This window comes from Protopterus annectens, chromosome 1.part1 (genome assembly GCF_019279795.1).
Source record: "Protopterus annectens isolate FY-2018-M chromosome 1.part1, PAN1.0, whole genome shotgun sequence".
NCBI lineage: Eukaryota > Metazoa > Chordata > Ceratodontiformes > Protopteridae > Protopterus > Protopterus annectens.
Window position 1 is genome coordinate 1,820,207,068 of NC_056726.1, and position 24,465 is coordinate 1,820,231,532.

General features: G+C 40.2%; 1 protein-coding gene across 3 annotated transcripts in view; it reads right to left on the reverse strand.

The window, feature by feature from the left end:
* Positions 1-10,442: 10,442 nt before the first annotated feature.
* The window catches only part of LOC122812449 (cyclic GMP-AMP synthase-like), a 397,692-nt gene continuing 383,669 nt past the window's right edge, over positions 10,443-24,465 (reverse strand). For all 3 annotated transcript variants that reach the window (XM_044084809.1, XM_044084811.1, XM_044084812.1), the window contains exon 7: positions 10,443-12,029. In XM_044084809.1, the coding sequence (XP_043940744.1) occupies positions 11,627-12,029 (403 nt within the window). In that variant the 3' untranslated portion in view covers positions 10,443-11,626. The remainder of the gene's footprint in view (positions 12,030-24,465) is intronic.

Sequence of the window (24,465 nt, forward strand, 5' to 3'; positions counted from 1 at the left end):
TGTTCCAAGCATCAGCTGCTCTGTCAGAGAACCAATTAGTACACTTCCCATTCCTATAGAGTCTTCTACATAGGTTATCTGATGATTCTCTAGTACTTTTTGATAACCCCAAACATTCCCAGAGGTAGTTGTCCCTAAATGCCCTATATACCTAAATAAAATTTCCTCTTAAATATCTGTAAGAGACACTGTACAAGTTCTGATATTTTAGTCTTTCATAAAAACGTAGATTTTCACATCCATGGATGCCCTTGCTATATTTCCACTGTACTCTTTCTAGTTTATTCATGCTTGTTTTCCTATAGGGTTTCCATATTGTTATTACATAGTCATTTGGGTCATTATGTTTGATTTCCTAGACTTTATAAATCTTTTTATACACCCTATAGTTCTATAACTATCATTAGCCAATTGGTTGATATGATTAGAAAAACTCATAGCTAAATCTACCCATATACCCAGATGCTTAAATGAGTCTACAGTTTCAATCACTGTGTGCTGCATTGAATATTCCTTTCAGTTTGTCTCCCAAATCCCATATGCTTAGTTTTTGATGTATTTATCAACATATTATTCTCCTGTGCCCAAATGGTCAATTTAGTCAATTATTTTGCAGACATGCCTTATCTGTAATCAGTTTACCCAATTTCAGTTTGTCAGCATATAGACTGTAGAACACCTCAGATGAAAAAGTAAGGTCTGAAAGATACAATCTAAACAAGTAAGGGCCTAGTACAGAGCCCTGTGGGACACCTTGAGCGTAACCAAGGATTTCACCTGTCCAGTTGGTGTGTGATACTTGCCATGTCCTGTTTGTAAGCCATGCAGCTATCCATCTTATCAACAGTACATCAATACCTAGTTGTATTAATTTATTGACAAGTGTTTTGTGCATGACCCTGTCAAATGCTGTTGTGTGCTTCAAAGCTATATTCAGTGTTAAGTTCCTCTTCATTCTACTTAAAAGAAGGATGTAGAGAGTGGATTATACAATGAAACCTAACCATTATTCAAAGTGTGCATGCTGACTGGACAAAGCAATCTGTGTGCCCATTCTAAATCTAACCTTACCCACAAGAACAAGTCCGATCAAAAACAAACAAATATTCACACACACGAATCCAGTGAAAAAACAAACAAAAAGTCATACAAGTCCATATGACTGTAGCTTCTAAAAATAAAAATTACAGCTGCCATATGTTCTGTATCACCAAAAATAAAATCAGTAAAACATAAAAAAACAAGACTTCCATGTAGCACAGAACTGCCATATAGAGCAGAATAATATACAACAATAAAAGCAAAATATGAACCACTAGGAATGAATGTGTATCCTGACATAAAAAGATGCACATATGTGCACTTCTGACTTGTATTTAAAGGAAAACATGTTGCACTTAGGTTCGTGTGCTATGCAAGTGTCAACACATATGTGCTGTGTGTGCACAGTGCATCAGGTAGATAACAGAAGAAATGGAGAAAGATTGAAGTCCCTTCATAAAAAGACATTTAAAAAATGATTTTTTAAATGCTTTTGTGTAATAGTAATAACTCACAATTGGTTGTAGGTAATGCAGAATTTACCTACACTGGGCTTTAATAATTCAGACTTCATGCTAGTGATCAAACCATGCCAGCCACGGGTAAATCCTACATTACCCATACCCAAAGTTGAGATATTTCTAAAATATGACACCCATGAGTGCTGGACTAAGCCAATGCCAAATCCTGAAGACACAACTGCCCCCTTTGCTACATTATGCCTCAAGAAAAAATTTGAAGCCCAAGTCTTTTTTCTTTCAGTAATCCATTCAGCAATAACTCCAGTGCCTGGTACATTTAGTTGGCCAACTCTCTGGAAGTAAACCATACGTATGAAGTAATTTAGAGGTAATTCAGTGCCACAAAGACAACATGGTGGATGTGAAGATGCATTCCCTTGTGGCCTGAGTCATTTTTTTTCTTTTGGTGACCCAATCAATAATAACTATAATGCCTGCTACATTTAATTGGCCAAATCCCTCTGGGAATACACCATGCATATGAGGTAATGCAGTGCTGCAGAGACAACATAGTGGATGTGAATCTACACTTCTTGAATCTATTTAATGCATGCAACTCTGTGTTTTGAGGCTGAACAGCTGTAGTCTGAGGTGTTGGACCCCTTTGTGGAGCCACTGCAAAGACCATAGTATCTGGTTTGGATATCTGTGCAATGGAATGCTTCTGGGGGCGAAGACATTGCTTTTTTAAAGCTGTCTGACAACTATGTCCATTTTTTTCAAGAAACATTTTGGTGATAATTTTGAAGACATCTGTGATGTCCTTCCTCTGGGCCAGTGATCAAGGAGCCTCAATTCTCACCACTGACAAACCAGTGGGAAATGTTCGCTGTGAGAAAAATAGACACAGACAGTATTTTCAGATGCAGCTCTCTGCACCAAGTACAATTTTCCTTAAGAACACACAGGGAATGCACACTCCAGTCCTGGGGCTGGGTTTTCTCTCCAGGCCCCAAATAAGATTCCTCACTGAATACTATAGAGCTGCATCCTTAGCCAGGTGTTCCAAGCCATGTCTTCCACCACTTTCTCTATGAAGTCAGTGCTCTCAGTGTTCCTGTTCACAGTAGCTGTCATACACATTCTCTTTGAGATTTGATTTTCACACACACACACACACACACACACACACACACACACACCTGGGAAAGGCTGGCACAGCTTACCTGCTCTGCCACCTCCACCCAGACTATAAGGTAGATCTACTGTCACCAGAATACCCAAAGCCAGCTACTTTAAGGCTGTTACCAGGGTACCTAATTACACTTATTAAAATGAATACTTAAACAAATTATAGTATTTAACTAAGCAGCAAGACCTTCAGGAATGTAGAGCCACAGTGCCACTAAATAAATGCAAGTACTCTAAATAGGTTAAATATTTCTAAAAGACCAGCCACAATGAAAGGTTTAGATAGATTTAATATTAAATCATTAAAAAATGAAAATATTTAATGTCTATTTACAGTAAACACCAATGTTTCAATTACATGAAATATAAAAAAAAACACAGATAGGAAGACAAATACAGCAAAAAAAAAAAAAAACATTTAGATAATCTCACTATTTTTTTAACTGCCTGAAGAATTACTGTTCCCTAATTCTTACGAAAACAAGACAAGAAAAACATGGATGAGTGTCTTGTCAAGACCCAAAATAGAGTGCATACCTCACATATCTCATTAGTATTCAAATACAATTTCACTCCTGGCTACAGAATTACATGACATATGGTCACCTGACTTTGTGGTTCCCACACTACCCCCTCACTAGAAACTGAGCCAGGATTTGGCACTGATGTGTCACACATAAATAGAACTTTAACTAAGGTTTATTACAGCATCTGGAAACTGTACAACAATCCCAACACGTCCACCCTTCCTACAGAAACTAACAATCCATTTCCTGGCACCTCAGGGTAGCAATTAGTTTACTAATAAAGAAAATAGAGCCAGATCCCAGCCCAAGCTTTTCACAGACAGTATGTCTCTGACTGCATTCACACCTGCAAGATAAAATCTTTATGGCCTAAATCAAGTAATTTAATTTTAGGATATTTTTCTTAAGGTTAGCTGGACTGAGCTTAACTCCTTCCCTTCCAGTAGCCTCTTAAAATATATACATTTAATCAGTTACAACAATGCAGTCTGACATATGTGTATATTTCTTTTCTGTCCAGCAGGACCCACTGTTGACATATTTTTAACACAAGCATCTGTACAAATCAGTTTGATATTCAAATGACATATAATTATTTATAAACCTCAGCTAGCCATGCTGGCATATGTTGCACATGCACTGCCCTACTCCCCCTGGCACAGCTGGTATTAACTAACATCATCACAACATCCACAAGAAATGTAGAATGCAATGTGAACTTACATGTCTTCTGCAGTCCTCATCATGGAGAAAGTATGAGACTGCTGGCCAGCCTTCTTTCTGATGCATCAGCAAAATATACTTGTCAAATTTTTATCTTCAGACAGGGAATGAGCTGATTTAATCCCTTCCTTATCACCCACATCTGCAGTAAGGTTTGACAGAACTTTCTTGGGTCTCTTGGCAGAAGGTTCAGATTGGGATGAATGGAGGAGGTTGGTGCACAAGATCCAGAGTGAGAGAACCACATAACACCTGAGGAACCCTGACACTCTTACTGAGACAGTTCTCCTGTGAAAGCACCCCATAACTGGGGGCAATAGGTATAAATATGGCATCTGATATAATCAGTATTGATGTCAAAAGATCTGATGTCAAGTGCAAAATATATCGTGTAGGCCACAAACTCCGAGTCAGATGTCTTAGTAATGATGTTAATACTGACAAAACTGACAACAAAGGTGCAAGTGCTGAAATGGCTGACACTTGCATTTTAGTGACTTGTGACATTAGTTTTATTGGTATCATAAATGCCAGAAGAATGACACTGGAGTGACACAGGCCAACAATGGTAGTGATGATGGCAGCAGTGTCATCATCAGCTGAACTGCCTGTGCTAACTAATGAAAAATACAGGTGCTAGTGGCAGGATTGATTATTAGTAGTGAAGCTACTGACACTGGAGTACAAATAGCTTCAGTTAACAGTCCTTTACATCACACATCAGGGGGTGAGGTGCTGGGGTGACACTAATCAAGACTTCTGTCCTTTATCTTTTAAAATTGCTTCAGACATCTTGACATAGTCAGTAAAAGATAATGCTGCCAAGTATTAACACCTCAGACTAACAGGTCTGGATTCAACAGGCTGACATGATACTGTAGAGACTCCAGCAGCAGTATGTTCATCTATCATTGTAGCTGGAATTTTCAATAACTCCACAGAATGAGGAGTACAGTCTTTTCACAACTAGTTTACGTACAGAAGAAGCCACTATCAGTGAAGAAGGAGGAGAAGATGATAAAAGTAATTTAAAAACTTTTAACTTCTTTATTATAGGATGGGAGGAAGCTGAAATTACCTATACTGTAGATTTTCTAAGTTATTTTTTAAATGGGCGGGTGGGAAGAACAAGATGATGACTCTGCCTCAGAATACTAGTGCAAAATGGATGGATACCGAGAAAAAAGTGTGCTCTGAGACAAAACAGAGCTATAAAAGTTATTATTGTCCTCATCCAATAAGTCAAGAAAAGAGGGTAACTGGGTATAGGATACCTCACTGTATGCTGGGTATAGGATAGCCTCACTCCATGCACACTTCTGAATGAAGGTTTGCCTGAAAGTTTGACTTCAAAAGACAGTGGAGTTATGTCCAGTGGTACAGAAGGCAAAATAGTTGAGTGAGTCAATATAAGTGAAAACATCACACATGACTTAACTCTCCAAATGAAGATGAAAAAAAGTTAAAAAATGAAAGGCAACATTCAAAAATGTTTTCTTTATTACTGAAGCATAGAAAAACTGGAGAGTGTTGGGCATGATGGGGAGGTACAGAGGTCCCAAAAGCCTAAAAATGTTTAATCTGCCAAGCAGTTCTCATGCCTGCAGAATCAACCCTCTGTGTTATGGACAACTGACCTCTTCTTTTCAGATTCTTAGTTATGACTAAGGTATTCAAGAAGTACCATTGTATATCAAAGTGGTTAATTTATTCATTTAATTTTGGTGATGTGGTAGAGACTAATATGCCTATGATCTTTTCCAGAGAAAACCCAAGGAAACATTTCTACTGACTGATTGCTAATTCCACCTGTGAAAGACAATAAGGAAGAACCACAGTACCATGAGTGCAAATACTGACATCAGACCATAAATCAGACTTTTTGCACCTTTGCTGCAAAGCAGACCTTGCTGGACCTTTAAAAAAAAACACCAGGGAGAACTACTCTTATTAAGTACAACATTGTTTTGTGTGCTAATGCCTTCTGCCTGCAGAGTTTAATGCTGATACCTAATGGAACAATTCCATGTCAACAGAAATCTACACATTACAGAAATAAAACAGAAATAGTGACATCTACAATAAATGGGGAACTGTACAAACTTGATGGGATAGCAGTTTCTGGCTATGCTGTTAGCAAACAATTACAGTATATCATTTTTACAGCACTTCATTTATAATCACAAACCCAGACAAGAAGAAACTTCAGGTCTGCCAAGTGCTTCTACCCTGCTAGCCTGGATGGCTGCATCCTCTCTCTCCCAGTCACCTTGATAATATCTATGTTTCTTTCTTATTTAAGAATATGTTGTGATGTTACATTATACCTTGACACATGTTCCCCTTTGCCACCTTAGAAATTTCTAAGAAATGGACTTCCAGGTCCGAATCATCACATATGTTTGTTTGTTTGTGTCTTTCGGCTTTTCCCGATTAGGGGTCGCCACAGCGGGACTCCGGTCCGCTAAAGATTGTCAGTAGAGTTTTACGTGCTGGCTTGCCGGGCCTAAAACACAACCTTCAACAAAGGAACGCCCACTCACGCATGTTGCCACACAGAAGACGCTCTGACTGAGAATCGAACGGGCAACGTCTAACTGTGAGGCGACAACCACCACAAAGGCAAAAATTCAAAAGTCATACCAAAAGGGCTTATGAATACACACGGTAAATGGAAAATAAAGGTTAAAATGGAATTTTTTGACAAATGCCTTCTTCAGAAGCAACCCAGATATGAGGAACAAAATTAGTAGGGTAGTTGGCTCAAAAAAATATTTTTTTTTCACACTGAGTTATCAGTGAACGTCTCATCTTAACTAGAAATAAGAATAATTGATGACAGTTCTATTCTGAACAGAAAAATAAACATGTATTCTTAAGTCACAGTAAACTTACTGCAAAATGCTGCATACACTGTTTTCTAAAAATTCTACATGCCTAAGTATACATTCTTCTGACTGAACTGTAAAAAAGAAAAGCAATACAGTATGTCATGAGATTTTATGTAACAGTTTTGATGCACTTATTTACATATCTTTCATTGACAATCAGTATGTAAAGAGATGGGAATAACAACATGGGTGAGGTAAGTTACTCTTTTTTTAACTGATGTATGAGATATGCTTTAAAGAACATCTCTCTCAGATATTTACTGAATTGAACTAATTTAGATAACATGATATTATGAATACAGATGAATCAGGTACTTGTATTATAAGTGTTTTGGTTTAATGAAGCCTAATCTTGGAAAATAAATCTCTGTATGGGAAAGGAAGTTCTGTATTCAGGCAGGGCAGGAAATAGCCTGTCACAGATCACATAGTTTGCTTGCACTTGAACTCTGACATTCTTTTCCTTCTTGTATTAATAAGGTTACTATGAATCATAGAAACACAGTAATCAAGAGCTAAATTATGCAGTAGTAAAAGGCATTTGTTTTTAAGTCCTTGAAATCAGTCATAGTTTTTTGTTATCCTCAGATATTAAAGAAGAAATGTGCTGTTACTTATATTTCTTTGTAATAAATGATTTAAGTGACTAAAGATGTCTGCCACTCACGATGGAATGGTTACAATATTTTTCTGCTTGCTTATTAAGACGTTTTATGGTACTTCTATTTCTTGGTAAGAAATGATTGACATGACTAAGGACATTTTCCACTTAGAAGGAAATGTTTAAACATATTTGGCTTACTATATCTTTTAAAGGGAAAATATTTGAATCATGTTGTATGTACTGTGAAGCTGAATTAGTTTTCTTAACGATGGCTAAAAACATAACTTTGACCTTTATATTCAATTGAAGAAGACACAGCAATGAATTGCAATTATAATAGGAAAACAACAAATAATTATAAATCTGGTGCTGGAACTGTAGCATTGTTAAAATAATGTTTTGGTAATAACAACCATATGCAACTGCTTTAACCCCAGGGTTCCTAATGTGCTGTGATGCATGCTGGCGTAGACATCTCTTCAGTGCTGCTATTCCTTGTGTTTCCATATTACTATGACCCTTGTAAATTCCATTCAGCTGTATCCTGGAACTGCTTTTCTGGCATATTATCAGTCTAAGTACACTGAACAACAAAAGCTTTCTAGGAAAAATTTATTTTTATGCATTTAACCTTTGTTGAATGGGTTATTCCTTGTAGGCTAGTAGCCTCTTTTCAGGAGATACCTGAGGGGATGCTTATGTTACTAGGGTAAATTTGGCCAGGGCATCAGGGTCTTTCCCTACTGTTGGAATGTTTTACATTTACCTGAGCTACCAACAACTCAAGCAGATGGGTCTTTGGTTATATATCTCATCCAAAGGACTACACAGCATCCCCCTTATGCTACACTACAGTGTCAGTAGTTGATCTACTTGTTGTGGGAATACAACCTACAGCTTTCTGTACTGAAGGCAAGTGTGCCATCTGTTGTGCCACTGAAACTGCATAGCAGGTAGCACACATGATTGTCACAATGTTTCTTGGTTCTAGCAAACTTCTCTTCATCACGGCATCACATGCGGCACAGTAACTCATATAGGTAGGTACTAGACTATCGGCCCAAAGACCTAAATAAGCCTAGCCAACAAAGTTCCCTGGCTTACGCCAACCCAAGAAAGTTAATTTCCTGTCGAGCAAAGCCACAGAAGTGATCCCCGGGGTGTATTTCCTATTTCCCATCCACTCATCAAGAGTTTTCTTGAAGAGAGTTAATGAGGAACTTTGCTTAACATAGATGGGTAGCTTGTTCCAGAGTATGGGAAGTCTCTGGGACAGGAATCTATCCCTCCAGCATGTCCTGTTTATTGTGGTGACAAGGTTTAAGTCCCTATAGCTTGGCGGGATTGGGATTTCTTTAGGTGTAGCATGTCAAACAGCTCTGGGTTTGACATAGCTTTATATGTTAGGCAGAGATCACCTTGGAGTAGGCGATATGCTACAGAGTAAAGCTGGAGTTTTTTGAGACGATCAGTGTACGGCATCTGTTTGAGGCCAGTAATCTTCTTTGTGAGGTACTTCTGTGACCTTTCCAGCTGCTGCAGATGTCTTGTGAGGTACATACCAAAAGGGGCATTGTACTCTATGATGGGTCTAATGAGTGTTGAGTAGAGGGGAACAATGACCTCTTTTTTCCTGGATGAGAACCCTTTTGTGATGAGGTGTGCTATGTAGAAGGATTTCCTGACTACTGTGGCAATGTGTTCATCAAAGTCAAAGGAAAGACTACTGTCCACCTGGGTCCCAAGGTCTCTTATCACACATTCGATGTTAAGAAGACTGCCGCCTATGTGGTAGTTCATGGGTACAGAGTTTTTACCAAAGGGGATAACAATGCACTTTTTGGCATTGAGCTTGAGGCCATAGCTCTGACACCCAGCATCTGTCTCAGTGAGGCCCTTTTGTAGGATGTCCACATCATTTGGGGACTCGACTATAGCTCCTAGTTTGCAGTCATCTTCGAACGTCATTAGCCAGAGGCCTTCTGTGTTAGCATGTACTTCAGAGAAGTAGATACCAAACGGGAGAGGTCCCAGGATTAATCCCTGTGGTACTACACTTGTCACTGGTTTGAAGTCAGATTTGGAGTCTGCAACTTTTACAGTGTGGGTTCTGTCAGTGAGCCAGTTGGCAATCCATCATGTGACATAGGGATTTATACCTAGTTTAGTGAGTTTAGCTATAATTCCAGAATGGGGATGGTGTCGAAAGCCTTGGCGAGGTCAAGATAGGCTGTGTGAACCAACTTACCTTCTTCTATGGCTTTGGTGACTGCCTCAAAGAAGTTGACCAGGTTCAGGAGGCATGATCTGCTTTTCACAAACCCGAACTGGGTAGGGTTCAGAGTTTGGAGGTTACCAATGTCTTTGTTTATGAATTCCATGATGATACATTCCATGGCCTTACAGACCAGGCTCGTCAGGCTAATACAGCGATAGTTCCCAGGATCAGTGGTGGCGCCACTTTTGTGGAGTGGGATAACTGTTGCTGTGTGCCATTCAGTGGGCACAAAGCCTGATGTGAGGCTATGATTGAACATGGTGCTTAGGTGGGGAGCCAGTTCGTTCTGAAGTTTATGTAAAACGCAGCCTGGGATTTTGTCTGGTCCCATGGATGCTGTGTTTTTGGCTTTAGAGAGTGCTGCTTTTACCTGTGACGTTGTGATTACAGGGACTCTGCATTTTCCTTGTATAGATATGGGCCCTTTAGGGGGTGAGAGGGGGGGGTAAAGTTAGCACTGAACCTATCTGCCAGGATGTTGGCAATATCAGTTGGTTCTGTAATTTTTGTGCCATTGTGCTGTAACTCAGAGCAGATCTGGATGTTGCCATTGAGATTCTTGCCATAGCTATAGAATGCTTTGTGGCTGTCCTTAGAATCAGTGGCAATCTTGTTTTCATAGTTAGCTTTGGAGGATCTTATAAGGGATCTCAGCTTCTTGCTGAGGCTGAACAGGGAGCTCCTTCACTCATGGGATTTTACTCTCTTTTGCAACAATTCCTTCCTTCTGTTGTAGAGTTTGTATATGGCAGGGGACCATCAGATTGGCTTCCTTTTTTTGGAGGACAGCGTCTTGGATAAATGGAATACTAAAACATTAAAACAAAATGGAATGCCCTTTCTCTATTCCATAGTACTGTGCTGTACTGGAGACAAAGACTGGAGTGCTTTTTTCCCCATTAAATAATATTGCATTGGAATCCCAGACTGTTCATACCATTTTACTGGCTTAAATCCATTTACCAATTCAACTTTATATATCTGGCTTCCATTTTCTGAACTACCATACCTTCTGAGTCCTAGCTCAGGTCACCACCCTCAAATCTCTCCTCTGTCATGCAGTGTTTCCCTAAATAGTGCTAGTCAACTTTGAGAAGGATCAATGTCATCATTCTAGCTCTAGGTAATCAATTGGATTTCCTGTCTGTCTTTGGAACCCAGCTGAGTAATGTCCTTGAAGTAACTTTAGCTCCTGTGTGCAAACCAGATCTCTGCAGTATTCTGCTATCTTGCTACAGCTGTTATTATTAACTGCCATCTGTTTCAGCCAGGTCTCCACCTAGAGTCAGCCCTGCAATGGCCATAATCTAAATCTTTTTCCCAGGACAGGGGGAAGATGTTTACTGGTAACACATTCTCACTATTTTGGCTGGTCTTCCAGTCTGCAACTTGTTAGCCAAACCCCAATTATTAAAGTGATATAGTTAGGAAGGGATTTAGAGTAGTTTTGTGAATTCCTCTTATGTGACTGCAGGCTCGTGAATTCCTCTTATGTGACTGCAGGCTCCATCAAAGAAAGGATGATTATGAAAAAAGCTGAAAACTTGTTTTCATTACAGAAGTAATATCCCCTCCCCCACGTGCTACTGCAGCCATTCTCTTAATATGATCATCTTAGGGCTCAGTGCACCTTTCTGTGGTGTAAAATAGAGTAAACTGGCTAAAAATCACAAGTTGCACAAAAGGTTTTCATCAACTGAACATAAACCTGTTAGAAATAAAACCCACTGTCAGCAGGCCAACTGATGGGATTGTCACTTCATAAAAACAGTAAATTAGCCAGTAAGACTTCAGAAGAAAGACAAATCTCCTCATCCCCTTGAAATTTTCTGAGTATGCCCAAGTAACTTCATTTCATTTATTCTTGAAGGGACAAGAATCTTACTATGAGAAAACAGAAAATGAAAACATCACAGCACATCACTGATTGAGAATGCAGGTAACTGGGAAGGAAATACTGCTGCATCTTTTTTTATCACATCAAATGCTGGTAGTCCCTTCCTCTTCTGGTCCCTGAGATGACTCAGAATTAACTGTTGACACCTCGGTGAGAATGTATTCTTAAAGAGGTTACAGGAAGGCAAGAAAAAATGAGGCAAATTTGCTTCTGCTATGTGTCTTATAAAGTCATCTAGTACTTTCAAGAAGCATTCACAAAGTCTGTATTTAGACCATTGACTGTCATCAGGGCACTGAGTCAACGTATGTAGAAAGGCAGTCTTGACATAGTAAGATTTCAATCCAGACATTTCTTGGGGGTACTGTGCCTTCAAACAGTGGATCAGAGACTTCATGAGGCGAAGGCATGTCTTCCTACAAAACGAGAAGAAAGAAATATTAACCAATAATGCACCTGCTTATCAGTTCTTGTAACATAATCACTGCAAACATTGAGCACATTAACAAACAAACAAGAATTCTGTTGTTAACTGCATAAATGATTATATATGGATGAAACAAAATTACCAAGATTATATATCCCTCACTCTGAAGGAGGTGTAGCCTCCTAAAAACTGTCTGCATGTATTATTCTGCAATTGTGGGACTGCATACATATTGCTGACCTCATCAGATCCAAGCTTAGTGAAAATTCTAAAGCATGAAGAGAAGAAGCAGAAGATGACATCTGAAATATTTTGAAAAGGAGTAGGAATGGAAATCAAACTAGAAATAGACAAGAATCAGGCAGCAACAGAATGTGCCGAAAAAAATGCTATAAAGTAAAAAAACAGAAAAAAAATGAAAAGATATTAGAAAGTCCACAAATATAGCAGCAAACACAGAAAACTCCTAGCACAAGTACATTTTGACTATGAGTTGATGCGGGACTGGTAAAGGAGGGCTGTATTTAAGCCAAAAGGTGAAACTCTGGTAATGGTGGTTAAGATAGTGTGCAACATTCAAGTTGGTTTATAAAATCTTTTGAAAAGTGGGAGAAACAGAAAATGCTGCTTCTGTAAAACAACTGGAAACAGTTGTATATCTTGTTGCTTGTGTGATACACTTATGGCTGAGAGTCTGTATACGGAAAGGCACAATAATGTGACAAGCCTGTTGCACTGAGGATTGTGTAAACACTACAATATAGAACTATCTGAGAAACAATGGAAACATGAACCACTAAACATTTCTGACAGTGATGATGTCTGGATCACACGGGATCATCTAATATGAACAGTTGAGAAAATAGATGCAAGAAAACCAGATATAGTAGTCCAAGAAAAAGAAAAGACAAAATTAGCTTGAATCACTATAATTGCTACACCCAGCAGTTATAGAGTGTTGCATACTAATTGACACAAAGTCGTAAAATACCAGGATTTCCAAGCAGAAATGAGAGCAATGTAGAAAAAGGATACCCAAACAGTTCCAATAATAGTAGGAGTAACAAGACTAATAAAAAATAATTAAAAATTGTACTTAAATATGCTACCAATACATGTAACTCTATAAACTGAAGGAGGCAATTCTGGGTACATCGCAGGTGCTAAGATGAACACTCCTGGCTAACATCAAAGACTGAAGCAGTACTAAGTTCATGAACTCTAATTGTACCTTGACTTAGAGATAGGGTCCATTCCTGTCATGTTATTAGAAACCCAAAACATTTGGAGAAATTACAAAAGGTGAAGCATTATATCTGCTTTTAGTGTCTTGTGGCTATGGATTGAAATATCTATATCCATTCAAGTTTTAAAGAGATATGAATAATTAAATTCATGTTTTGTTGAGAATTACAGTAGACATCCTTACATTCACTGCTGCAATATTCATCACGTATGGGATTCTCTGCCATGGAAGCCCAGCATCCAGCCAGTCTGCAAATGGCTACCATTGCTTTAAGGTACACCAAACATCACCCAAGCACTCCTCACGTAGTACAGGGCATAAAGGTGACATTCAGGCATACCATTCTCCTGGCATTTTCAGTTCTGTGTTTTTTCACTTTGGTCTTTCTACTGCCCCAAGGGTGTTCACCAAATGCCTGTCTTCTGTGATTGTTTTGGCTTCAAGGGATCCAAATTTTTCCTTACCTGGATGACCTGCAAATTCAGGCATTCTCTCCAGAGATCTTTTTGCAAAATCCTGATTTTGTCATTTCTCTTCTTCAGAGCCTGGGGTTCACAATAACCCTCAAAAAGTCTATCTCCTTCTCAGGATCATGTCTTTCTGGGTTGCAGAATTTAGATGGTGCCAGTGCTGGCATCCCTGCCTCCTCCAAAGGCCTAAATTTTCATTTCTTACTTTCAAACTCTTCTTCCCCTGGCCTCCATTACAGCCAGGGAGTTTCTGAGAGCTCTGAGTTTCACGGCTTCTATCATTCTGATGCTCCCTCTGGCCAAACTCCACATGAGGAAGTTCTAGTGGTTTCTGAATCAGTGTGGCTTCAACATTCACACCATCTACAGTTCTTCTTCTTCCTTATCTCAAGAAGGAACTTCTGTAGTGGATTCAGCAGTTGTCTCTGAATCCAGGGCTCCCTTTTCATCCCCTTCTTCCCTCTCAGGATCTGTTCACAGACCTTTGGATGTGGGATGGGAAGGAACCTTTGGCTCCCTGAAGGTACAGGGAGTGTGGTCACCTCATCAGTAGAAGGAGCACATCAACATCAAAGGGATGAGAGCTCTTATGCTGGTTCTTCAGGCCTTTCATCCTCTTTTGTCTCTGGGCCCTTTCCAGGTATTCACAGACAATACCATATATATGTGGTATATCAACAAACGGGGGGGGGGGGGACAAGATCGTATCTTCTTTGCTGGGTTGACACTTGTGGTATAAGATCTGGCTGTCAAGTATCAAGTGACTCTTCAGGCAGTTTATATTCCTTCAGATCAGAACATTGTGGCACACTCTGAGCAGGTCATTCATTTAATCCCATGAATGGATGCTTCACAGGGATATGTTTCTGGACATTGTTCACCAGTGGGGTACTCCTCAAGTAGATCTCTTTGCCTCCCATCTGAGCAATAAACTTCCTCTGTTTTGCACCAGAGTCCCAGGTCCCCTGGTGTGGAAAGTGGATGCCCTCTCATTTTCTTGGAAGGGAATGTTTCTATGTATTTCCTCCCCTTCCTCTCATTCCAAAAGTTATGTTCAAGATTCAACAGGATGCTCCCAAAACCTTGTTGGTGACTCCCCTTTTGGCTGCGACGGCACTGGTTCCATTTACTTCTGCATCTAGCCAAGGGCAATTATTACAAGTTACCTCACAGGGAGAATCTACTCATACAAGACAAGGGATCTCTCATCCATCCCGACATATCTACGCTTCAACTGGCACTGTGGGTGATAGGATTTTGATTCCTCACAGGCACCTTTTTTTCCGAGGACGTGCTGTAGGTCCTGCAGGAGGCCAGGAAACCTACTACTAGGAAAGCCTACTTATCTAAATGGAATAGGTTTTCTATTTGGTGTCTCTTTCATAACTTGGACCCATTTCCTGTGGATGTTTCTTTGGTTTTCTGTTATGTGTGTGAGTTGCTCAATGCTGATTGGCCTGTTCTTCTATTAAGGTCCACTTTATCAGTTTTTTCTGCTTGTCTGTCTTTAACGCCTCCTTTAGCTTCTAGATTTGAGTCTAATCAATTTCTTAAAGGCGTCCTTAATATTAGACTTCCCAAGAAGCCTGTTCCTCCTCCCTGGGATCTTAATTTTGCCCTGGAGAAATTGACTCAGGCTTATTTTTGAACCTGCTGTTTCAACTTCCTTGCAACATTGTTATTGGAAGACAGTTCTTTTGTTAACTCTTACTTCTGCCAGATGGGTGTCTAAGTTGAAGGCTCTTATGGCTTGCCCACATTTTTTCATATTCACAGGGTGTCCTTGCATACTAATCTTTCTTTTATGCCTAAGGTGGTTAATGACCTGTCACTTAATCAGTCTATTAATTTGCCTACATTTTACCCTGTCCACAATCTGACAGTGAGAGGGTGTTGCATACTTTGGACGTACATAAACAGCTCAGATTTTATTTGGATAAGGCTAAAACTATCAGAAAATCTGATCAGTTGTCTGTTTCCTTTCATCATAAGTCTTTAGGATTAGCTGTTTCCAAGCAAACTATTTCTGCTTTGATTTCAAAGGCTATTTCTTTTTGTTACTCTTTTCATGGCAAGAGCCTTACTTCTGAAAAGGCTCATTCTACTACAGATGTGGCTTCTTTTGGTGCTTTTTTCAAGGGCTTAAACACTAATTCTATTCTTGAAGCAGCTACATAGACTTCTGTGCATACTTTTACCAAACGCTGCAAGTTGGATGGTATTTCCAGAGCTAGAGCTGATTTTAATGCCATTCTTCATGACTTCTTAGAAGGCTCTACTGCTGCTTCCTCCTCCCAAGTTTCTTCTTGAGCTTTGGCACTCTCCCATACATGATGAATACTGCAGCGGTGAATGGAAGGACATAACAGTAGATGTCCTTGCCTTCACAGCTGCAGTATTCAATCCCTCCCTCCACCCCCCTAGTCCTTTTCCTTCCTGGATGTGCAGGTTCTCTTTGATTTTCCTTGGACTGGTGTTCCTTCTGGGGCAATCATTTCTAAGGATGGTATGCCTGAACATCACCTTTATGCCCTATGCTACACGAGGAGCATTTGGGTGATGTTCGGCATACCTTAAAGCAATGGTAGGTATTGGTAGACTTGCTGGACATTGGGCTTCCATGGCAGGGAATCCCATATGTGAATACTACAGTGGTGAAGGCAAGGACATTTACTGTTATGGTAAGATTTTACACAACTTGATATGTTAAATTCATCACTCATTTATTTATCTGCTTTGTATTCAAAAGCAAAAAGTCATGCCACCTTTTTGCACAGTTCAGGCTGGGAAATTTAGATGCTTTTGCTCCTTTTGGGAAAATTGTGATATTCTGCAAAACAGTAAGCCTCTGAATGTGTAATTTTGCAGTAACAATGTGTGGTGTTTAGCTGTTTTCTGTTAACTAAGGCTCCTTCATTAGGCTACAGACTTTCAGACAATAATTAATCAATGCTGAGAGAAGAAAAGGAGCCACTTTTGTGATTTTAAGTATTTTCTTCTGATTTATTGTTAAGTTTTACTGCTTTGCCGCCTATTTTTTGGCATTTTCCGGCTTGCTAAAGTTTATATCTGTAACAGTAACAGTACTTGGAACACATCTAGAGCCTGTTTACTGCATTTCCTGTGTTGCACTTAATTTAAAATAGTTTTTTTCTCTAAAAACTGCATTTTACCTGATTTTGACCTAGCACTCAAGTGTGGGGTCATTTATTGCACTGTTGTGATTATTTTGCTGCTTGTGTATCTCTGCTACCTTTAAACTACAAAAAAATAAAAATAAAAATCTTGCTTTTTTCCCACTTTCTGAAAGTTAAGAAAGTTCAGTTACAGATTTGCTGTTCTGAACTGTTTGGAAGTTTCTAGAAGGCCAGTGCTTGCTTGGGCTAAAGGGAAGTATCTGTGTTCACCAGTGGGAGTGGTTAACACTGAACAGCCTGCCTGTCCCTGGAGGAGTGGCTACTACCAAGAAGCTGTAGTTTTATTGGCCATTTTGGGTCAATTCTAAACTCCTTGATCTCTCTCTCTTAAAACCCTACAACTCTCTTTTTGCGTTGTTTTGCGCACTGAGCAGCGTCGGGCAGCGCCGCCTAAACAGGTTTAAACTATTCCAGGCTCCACAAAGTCTGCTCTTCACTTTTTCCCTTAGAACTGTTCAAACTCTCAAAGTAATCACTCTATTCTTTTTCTAAAGCCCTGCACTTCCTCAGCTCTTATAAGGAAACACAAACTAACTAAAGCACTACACCCTCCTTGACTTCTCATAAGTATTAGGCTCTCGATTGGTCCTTCCTGATCAAGTGAAAACTCAGTTCCCTTCCCTAATCTGATCAGTAAAAAAACAGTTCCCTATACTAATCTGGTATGTCCAAGGGTCAGTTTCAAGGTTACTCTCCAGTCCAGCTGGTGAATCTGGGAATTTTGAGGCAATGTTACAATTGCCTTATGTACACAGACAACCCTCTCCTCCTTCCAACAAACTCTAATACATGTGAGAGATGCAGTTACACAGCCAAACTGGAGGCAGAGCTCTCTCAACCCAAGACTGGCACAGTCAGGTGGAAAAGGTAACCACCCACACCACAAATCCAGTCTCACACAGTCCTATTGCATCTGCATACCCAACACATAAACACACAAAAACATACTCAGAGACTCTAAATAAAAATCTGCCTAAACAGCAAAGACCTCCTAAGCAGATATCCAAGCAACAGCCACCCCTCAACAATACCCATGGATCACATATCTCACAAAATCAGTGTGCCTCACAGTCACAGCCCTTAAGGCCAAACAACACACCAAATACACTTGTTAAAGGGGACTCTATTGTCCGGCACGCTGATGTTCCGCTCACCAGACTGAACAAGGAGAAGGTCACTGTGAGCTGCCTGTCAGGTGCCAGGATCTGCCACATAACGCAAGCACTCAGGTCACTCCAAAGCAAGTACAAGTATGACTCCATCATTGTCCATGCTGGTGTGAATGACCTGAGACATACCTCCCTGGACTACATGAAAAGAGACATAGAAGAGCTCTCTGGCCATGTAGCCCAGGCTGGTATGACCCTGACCTTGAGTAGCATCTTGCCCTCACCAAGAATGATGCCACAGTATAAAGACAAAATGATCAGTTTCAACAATTGGCTAAAGTATTGGTTTCATTCAAAGGGGATCCAGTGTCTGTCTGCCTGGGATGACATGCTCGACAAGCCACGTTGCTTCGCTAGGGACGGCTTGCACCTGTCACCCTTAAGCTTTTGTATACTGGCCAAGGCTCTTGCCACCCCTATAGTGCCTTTTTTAGGCAAGGCTCAAAGGACAAACCCACCTCCATAGAAAACCCAAGGATAAAAAAACTAAAGGTAATGCTACTCAATGCCAGAAGTCTAAACCTCAAGATGCACACACTCGAGGCTCTCCTCAGTATGGAGAAAATTGATGTCTGTGCAGTAACATAAACCTGGTTCAAGACTCCTGAGAGCACCCCAGCACTACCAGGTTACAACTCATGCCATGCGTTTCGGCCCCAAAACTCGGACCGAAGCACAAAAGGAGGGGGAGTATCTATATTCATCAAAGATACCTACACCTCCAGGTTAGTGGCACTGCACGAAGCATCGGAAACCATCCATGTGCAACTAACAGCGGGAAAAACTGCCTTTCAGTTTGTAGCCTGCTACAGAACACCCTCCCTATTACAGGAACCACACTTGGTATTCCTGAGAACACTGGAGAATATGAAGGTCTCTCCAAACACTATGTTATTGGGTGACTTCAACTACCCAAGCATTGACTGGGAAAACTACTCAAGCCCAAACACCCTCGCCCAACAGTTCCTTGAATTTATAAACTCTAACACAATGGAACAACTGGTCACCACTCCCACAAGAGGGAACAACATATTGGACCTGGTCATCACCAACATGGGGACTCTATGTTCCACACCAGAGGTAAACCCCTCATTGCTAAGATCAGACCATAAACAAATTTCCCTGGACATCCATATCCCATCCCCACCCCCAGCCAAGGAAATCACTGTAAAGAATTTCTCAAAAGCCAACTTTGCACTTCTCAAGACTGAGGTGGAATCCTTCAAAGCCCCTGGGCCAGAGGATAATACAGCCCAATCCGCAGAATCCTTTACAAATGCATTCTATGAGCACCTGCAGGAATGCATGGATCGTGCTATCCCAAATAAAACCAAGACTCACTCCTCCAAAAACAGGAGACCAGTCTGGTGGACCCCGGCCATAAATAAGCTATACAACAGAAGGAGGAAGCTACTACATGACAGAGCAAAATCCCAAAAAGGGAAGGCATCTCTGATCAGTATTAGCAAGAAACTTCGATCCCTCATAAAATCATTAAAGGCCAGCTTCCTCGAGACACTAAAGATAATCACAAGGCCTTCTTTAGTTATGTCAGGAACATGGGCGGAAACTCCCAGATATGCTCTGAATTGTTGCATAACGGTACAAAATATACTGAACCTACAGACATAGCCAACATCCTGGCAGACAGATTCAGAGCAAACTTCTCCCTCCCTTCCCCCCCAAAGGAGCAAATGCCTATCCCAACTGAATGTAACCTCCCTGACATCACAGATGCACAGGTGAAAGCTGCCCTCTCCAAAGCAAAAAAACACAGCATCTATGGGACCGGACAGTGTCCCAGGCTGCGTCTTACACAAGCTCCAAGAAGAACTGAACCCGCACATTAAGTCACTGTTCAAATTTAGCCTTACTACAGGATATGTACCCAAAGAATGGCATACAGCTACAGTGGTCCCACTCCACAAAGGTGGTGCCACAACGGACCCTGGAAACTATCGCCCCATAAGCCTGACTAGTCTGGTCTGTAAAGCTATGGAGCGTATTATCATGGAACTCATAAACAAAGACATTGGGAGCCTCCAGACACTGGACCCTACCCAATTCGGCTTTGTTAAGGGCAGATCTTGCCTCTTAAACCTAGTTGATTTCTTTGAAACAGTTACCAAAGCCATAGATGAGGGTAAGGTAGTCCACACAGCCTACCTGGACCTCGCAAAAGCCTTCGACACAATACCCCACTCGGGCATCATAAATAAGCTTACCAGCTTAAATATCAACCCCTATATCACAAGATGGGTTGCAAACTGGCTCAGAGATAGAACCCACATTGTCAGAGTCGCAGGTGCCATGTCCGAATCCAAACCAGTTACAAGTGGTGTCCCACAGGGCTCAGTCCTGGGACCTCTCTTGTTCGGTATATACTTCTCTGAGGGTCAGGCTAACATGGGGGGATTATGGCTGACAAAGTTCGCAGATGAATGCAAACTGGGGGCCATAATCGAATCTCCAGCTGACACAAGCATCCTCCAAAAGGGTCTCACAGAGACGGATGCTTGGTGCCAGAGCCACGACCTCAAGCTAAATGCCAAAAAGTGCATAGTCATCCCCTTTGGGAAAAACAAGGTGCCCACAAATTACCACATAGGTGGTAATCCAATAAGTACGGAAGAAGTAATTAGAGATTTGGGGACCAACGTAGATAGTAATCTCTCCTTTAATAATCACGTTGTCAAAGTGGTTAGAAAGACCTTCTATATAACCCACCTTATCATGAAAGGGTTAGCATCTAGATCAAGAGAGGTCATTGTGCCCCTCTACTCATCACTCATCAGGCCCATAATTGAATACAATGCCCCTTTTGGGATGTACCTTACCCGACACCTGCAGCAACTGGAGAGACCCCAAAAGTACCTCACCAAGAGGATCATGGGCTACAAACAGATGTCCTATGCAGCTCGACTAAAGAAACTCCAGCTCTACTCAGTTGCTTACCACCTACTCAGAGGTGATCTATGCCTGACGTACAAAGCCATGTTAAACCCAGAATTAATGGACATGCTCCATCTCAAAAAATCCAAGTCCCTTAGAGCTACACGCTCCAGGGACCTAAACCTCAGCACAAAAATAAATAGGACATGCTGGAGGGACAGATTCATTTCCCAGAGTTTCCCCTCACTCTGGAATAGAATCCCAATTCATGTTAGACATAGCCCCTCGCTGACCCTCTTCAAACGAAATCTGGACGCATGGATGGGAAATCGCAAATTCACCCCTGGGATCTCTTCTGTGTCCCTGCTAGACAGAGGCACAGTAAACTATTCTTAAAAGGGTACCTTCTGTGACCTACTTTACAGAGGCACAGTAGGCTAATCTAATAGGGAGGCGGAAGCCAAATACACTCTGGCTAAGCTTATAAATGCCCTAGGGCAGATAGCCTAGTATCTACCTATGAACCTATAATGAGTGCTATGTGAAAAATCAATGTGTAAAATACCATTTGTTGGTTCTGTAGTACTTCTTTAAAGTGCAACAACTGATAAATACCTAAAATGAACGTGAAGTAAAACTCTATTTTTGCCCAACATCTTTCTCACCAACCACCCCATATAATTACATTTGCAGTGTTACATTTATAGATTCACATATTATATCACCTCACCTGTAGAGTCAGTCATACTATCATATTTCATTTTTGTCAGTGATTCCTTTTCTGTGTATCTTCTTACTTATATCAGTTATCAACATCTCTTATGCACAATCTGGCCATCTAGAGTTGGTTTCTATGGTTTACATTTCTGATTTCTTCCCATGATGTAGTTAATTTATCTAGTTTTAACTTACAATTACTTTTAACTTACAATTATGTATGGTATTATTTCTGGTTCTTACTATGTATATTCTGTATTTTTTATCTGTCTTGATTTTGGAGCTTTTCTCCCCCGGTCTCTACTGAAAACGGGCTACTAGCCCAGTCAGACACTACCCGGTAAACAAATGTAAATAAATAAATAGAGTTAATTTATATCTTATATTGCAGATGTTACAAAACTGTATACATTCTATATAACAAAAAAATGCACTGTCACATATCCTGCATATTATTTTCACTTGCTCCATCTCTTGAAATACAACATGATGCAAGCACAATTCCATCTTTCACAAGCCAGCATGTAAAATTCTACTGCCAATCATTAGCGGACCGGAGTTCCGCTGTGGCGACCCCTAACCAGGAAAAGCCGAAAGATACAAACAAGCAAACACAAACAAACTTCCATTCAAAATACACTGAATGGTTAAACTTCCTGCAATAATACCACAATAGCAAAATCCACACCTGTTTCACAGTTAAATGTAACTTGTGTTCTATCTTGTTCAAGATTCTGTATCTACACCTAAACTTTATATACACTGTTACACCTACTTTCAGGTAATATCTATACAAAACTTCTACTTGGTGCACTACTCAATACATACTGTTCCTGATTGTGAGCCTCAACACTTGCAGCTTTAAACAACACTACTTACAAATGTACAACATATCAAACTATACAATCTCTAGACGTTACCTTTACTGGAAAAGATAGCAGCAATATTCAATGCAGCAGCTGGAGAGGCCACAAAAGTTCCTCACCAAAAGGATAAAGGGTCTCAAACATCTGTCCTATGCTGCCCGACTGAAAGAACTCCAGCTCTATTCAGTCGCACGCTGCTCAGAGGTGACCTTTGCCTAACATACAAGGCCATGTCAAACCCAGATTTGATGAATATGCTTCACCTCAAAAAATCTAGATCCATCAGAGCCACAAGGGCGGGAGACTTAAACCTCGACACGGCTATTAATAGGACGTGCTGGAGGGATAGATTCATCACCCAAAGACTCCCTATGCTGTGGAATAAAATCCCGGTATATGTGAGGCAGAGCACCTCGCTGGCCTTGTTCAAGAGAAATCTTGACCAATGGATGGGAGATCGCAGATATACCCCAGGGATTACCTCAGTGTCACTGCTCAACAGAGGCACAGCAAAATAATGGGTATAGTTCCCCATACTAAAGGGGTGGCGTAAGCCACAATACTATGGGCTAGGCTTGTAAATGCCCTCGGGCAGATAGCCTAGTATGAACCTATGAACCTAATGACTTGAAAATAGGTCACTTAAATTAATGTAGTACAAATAATAAATTAGAACTTATTGATGCATAGTTATCAGAGCATCAATCTAATATTAATGGATTTACTAAAATATGGCTTTAACCACACTACCCCTCACTGACTATATTGTTGAAAACTACAGTCTAAACCTTAGTGGTAGACCAAGCATACATTCAAACCAATGTGTATTGTTTCTAATAAAGCATACCATCCCTCATACCTTGCTATCTCTAATACTTCTTGTAACTACACATTATCAAACTTGTCAATGATAAAATCTGTCTCAGTTATAATATCATGAAAATCTAAGCATCCATAGCTAAATATCACCTCCTTCTGTTATAAAATGTCTAGAACAGCTCTTATCCAGTCTTGTTCCACCTTCCCTAGAACAGATGTAAATCTTAACTGGTATGTCCGAACAGATACCTTTTTATATCACCACATTAATCTAAACCTGTACCAAATTATAAACTCCCCAGCACACACAAATCCATACTCTGGTGAAGATTCCATACTAGATATTATCATAAATAGTATTGCACATGTATCTGACAATACTGATGCTTTGTAAATCATCAGTGACCAGAATCCTATATTCTAAGTCTGGTCTTTCAAATCAACAGTGTGCCACCGATATTAATAAAATGTGATAAGGTCATTAGGTTTCTGTAAACTACTGTTTGCTCCTTCCTCACAAAGACTGTGAATTCTTACTAAGGGTAGTCAGTATCAAGTGCACCAATCATTACACAATTTCACAGAAAAATAATGCACCAGAGGTTTTCCAAATGAATATTCAAAGATCCAAAATTCACTATATCCAATAGCAACAAAAAAGAGTTAGGGGGCACAAATGCTCCCACTAAGCATTAAACTGTAGAGACTATTTAAAATGCAGGGCTAAATCTTGGAAACAATGAAAAAAGACAAGACTTGATTCTGATCTTCAGTACTTCCCTACCTGAGACGAGCCACGCTTATTGCCATGAAAGCAGGAAAAATCCAAATATTTTAAGTACAAACTACACAATCTAACAGTTTAAGAAATACTATAAAAGACTCAAAAATATTTGTGATACCATGCCTAATAAAAGCATTCCCATATAATATAAGCATCTATTCAGCAGTAAGTCCTTCAGTCTAGATGCCAATAGTTTTAAAGTATTTTTCCTTCTCCCCCAAGACTATTCCACTCAGACATAGTGCTATACAGACACACTCACTCT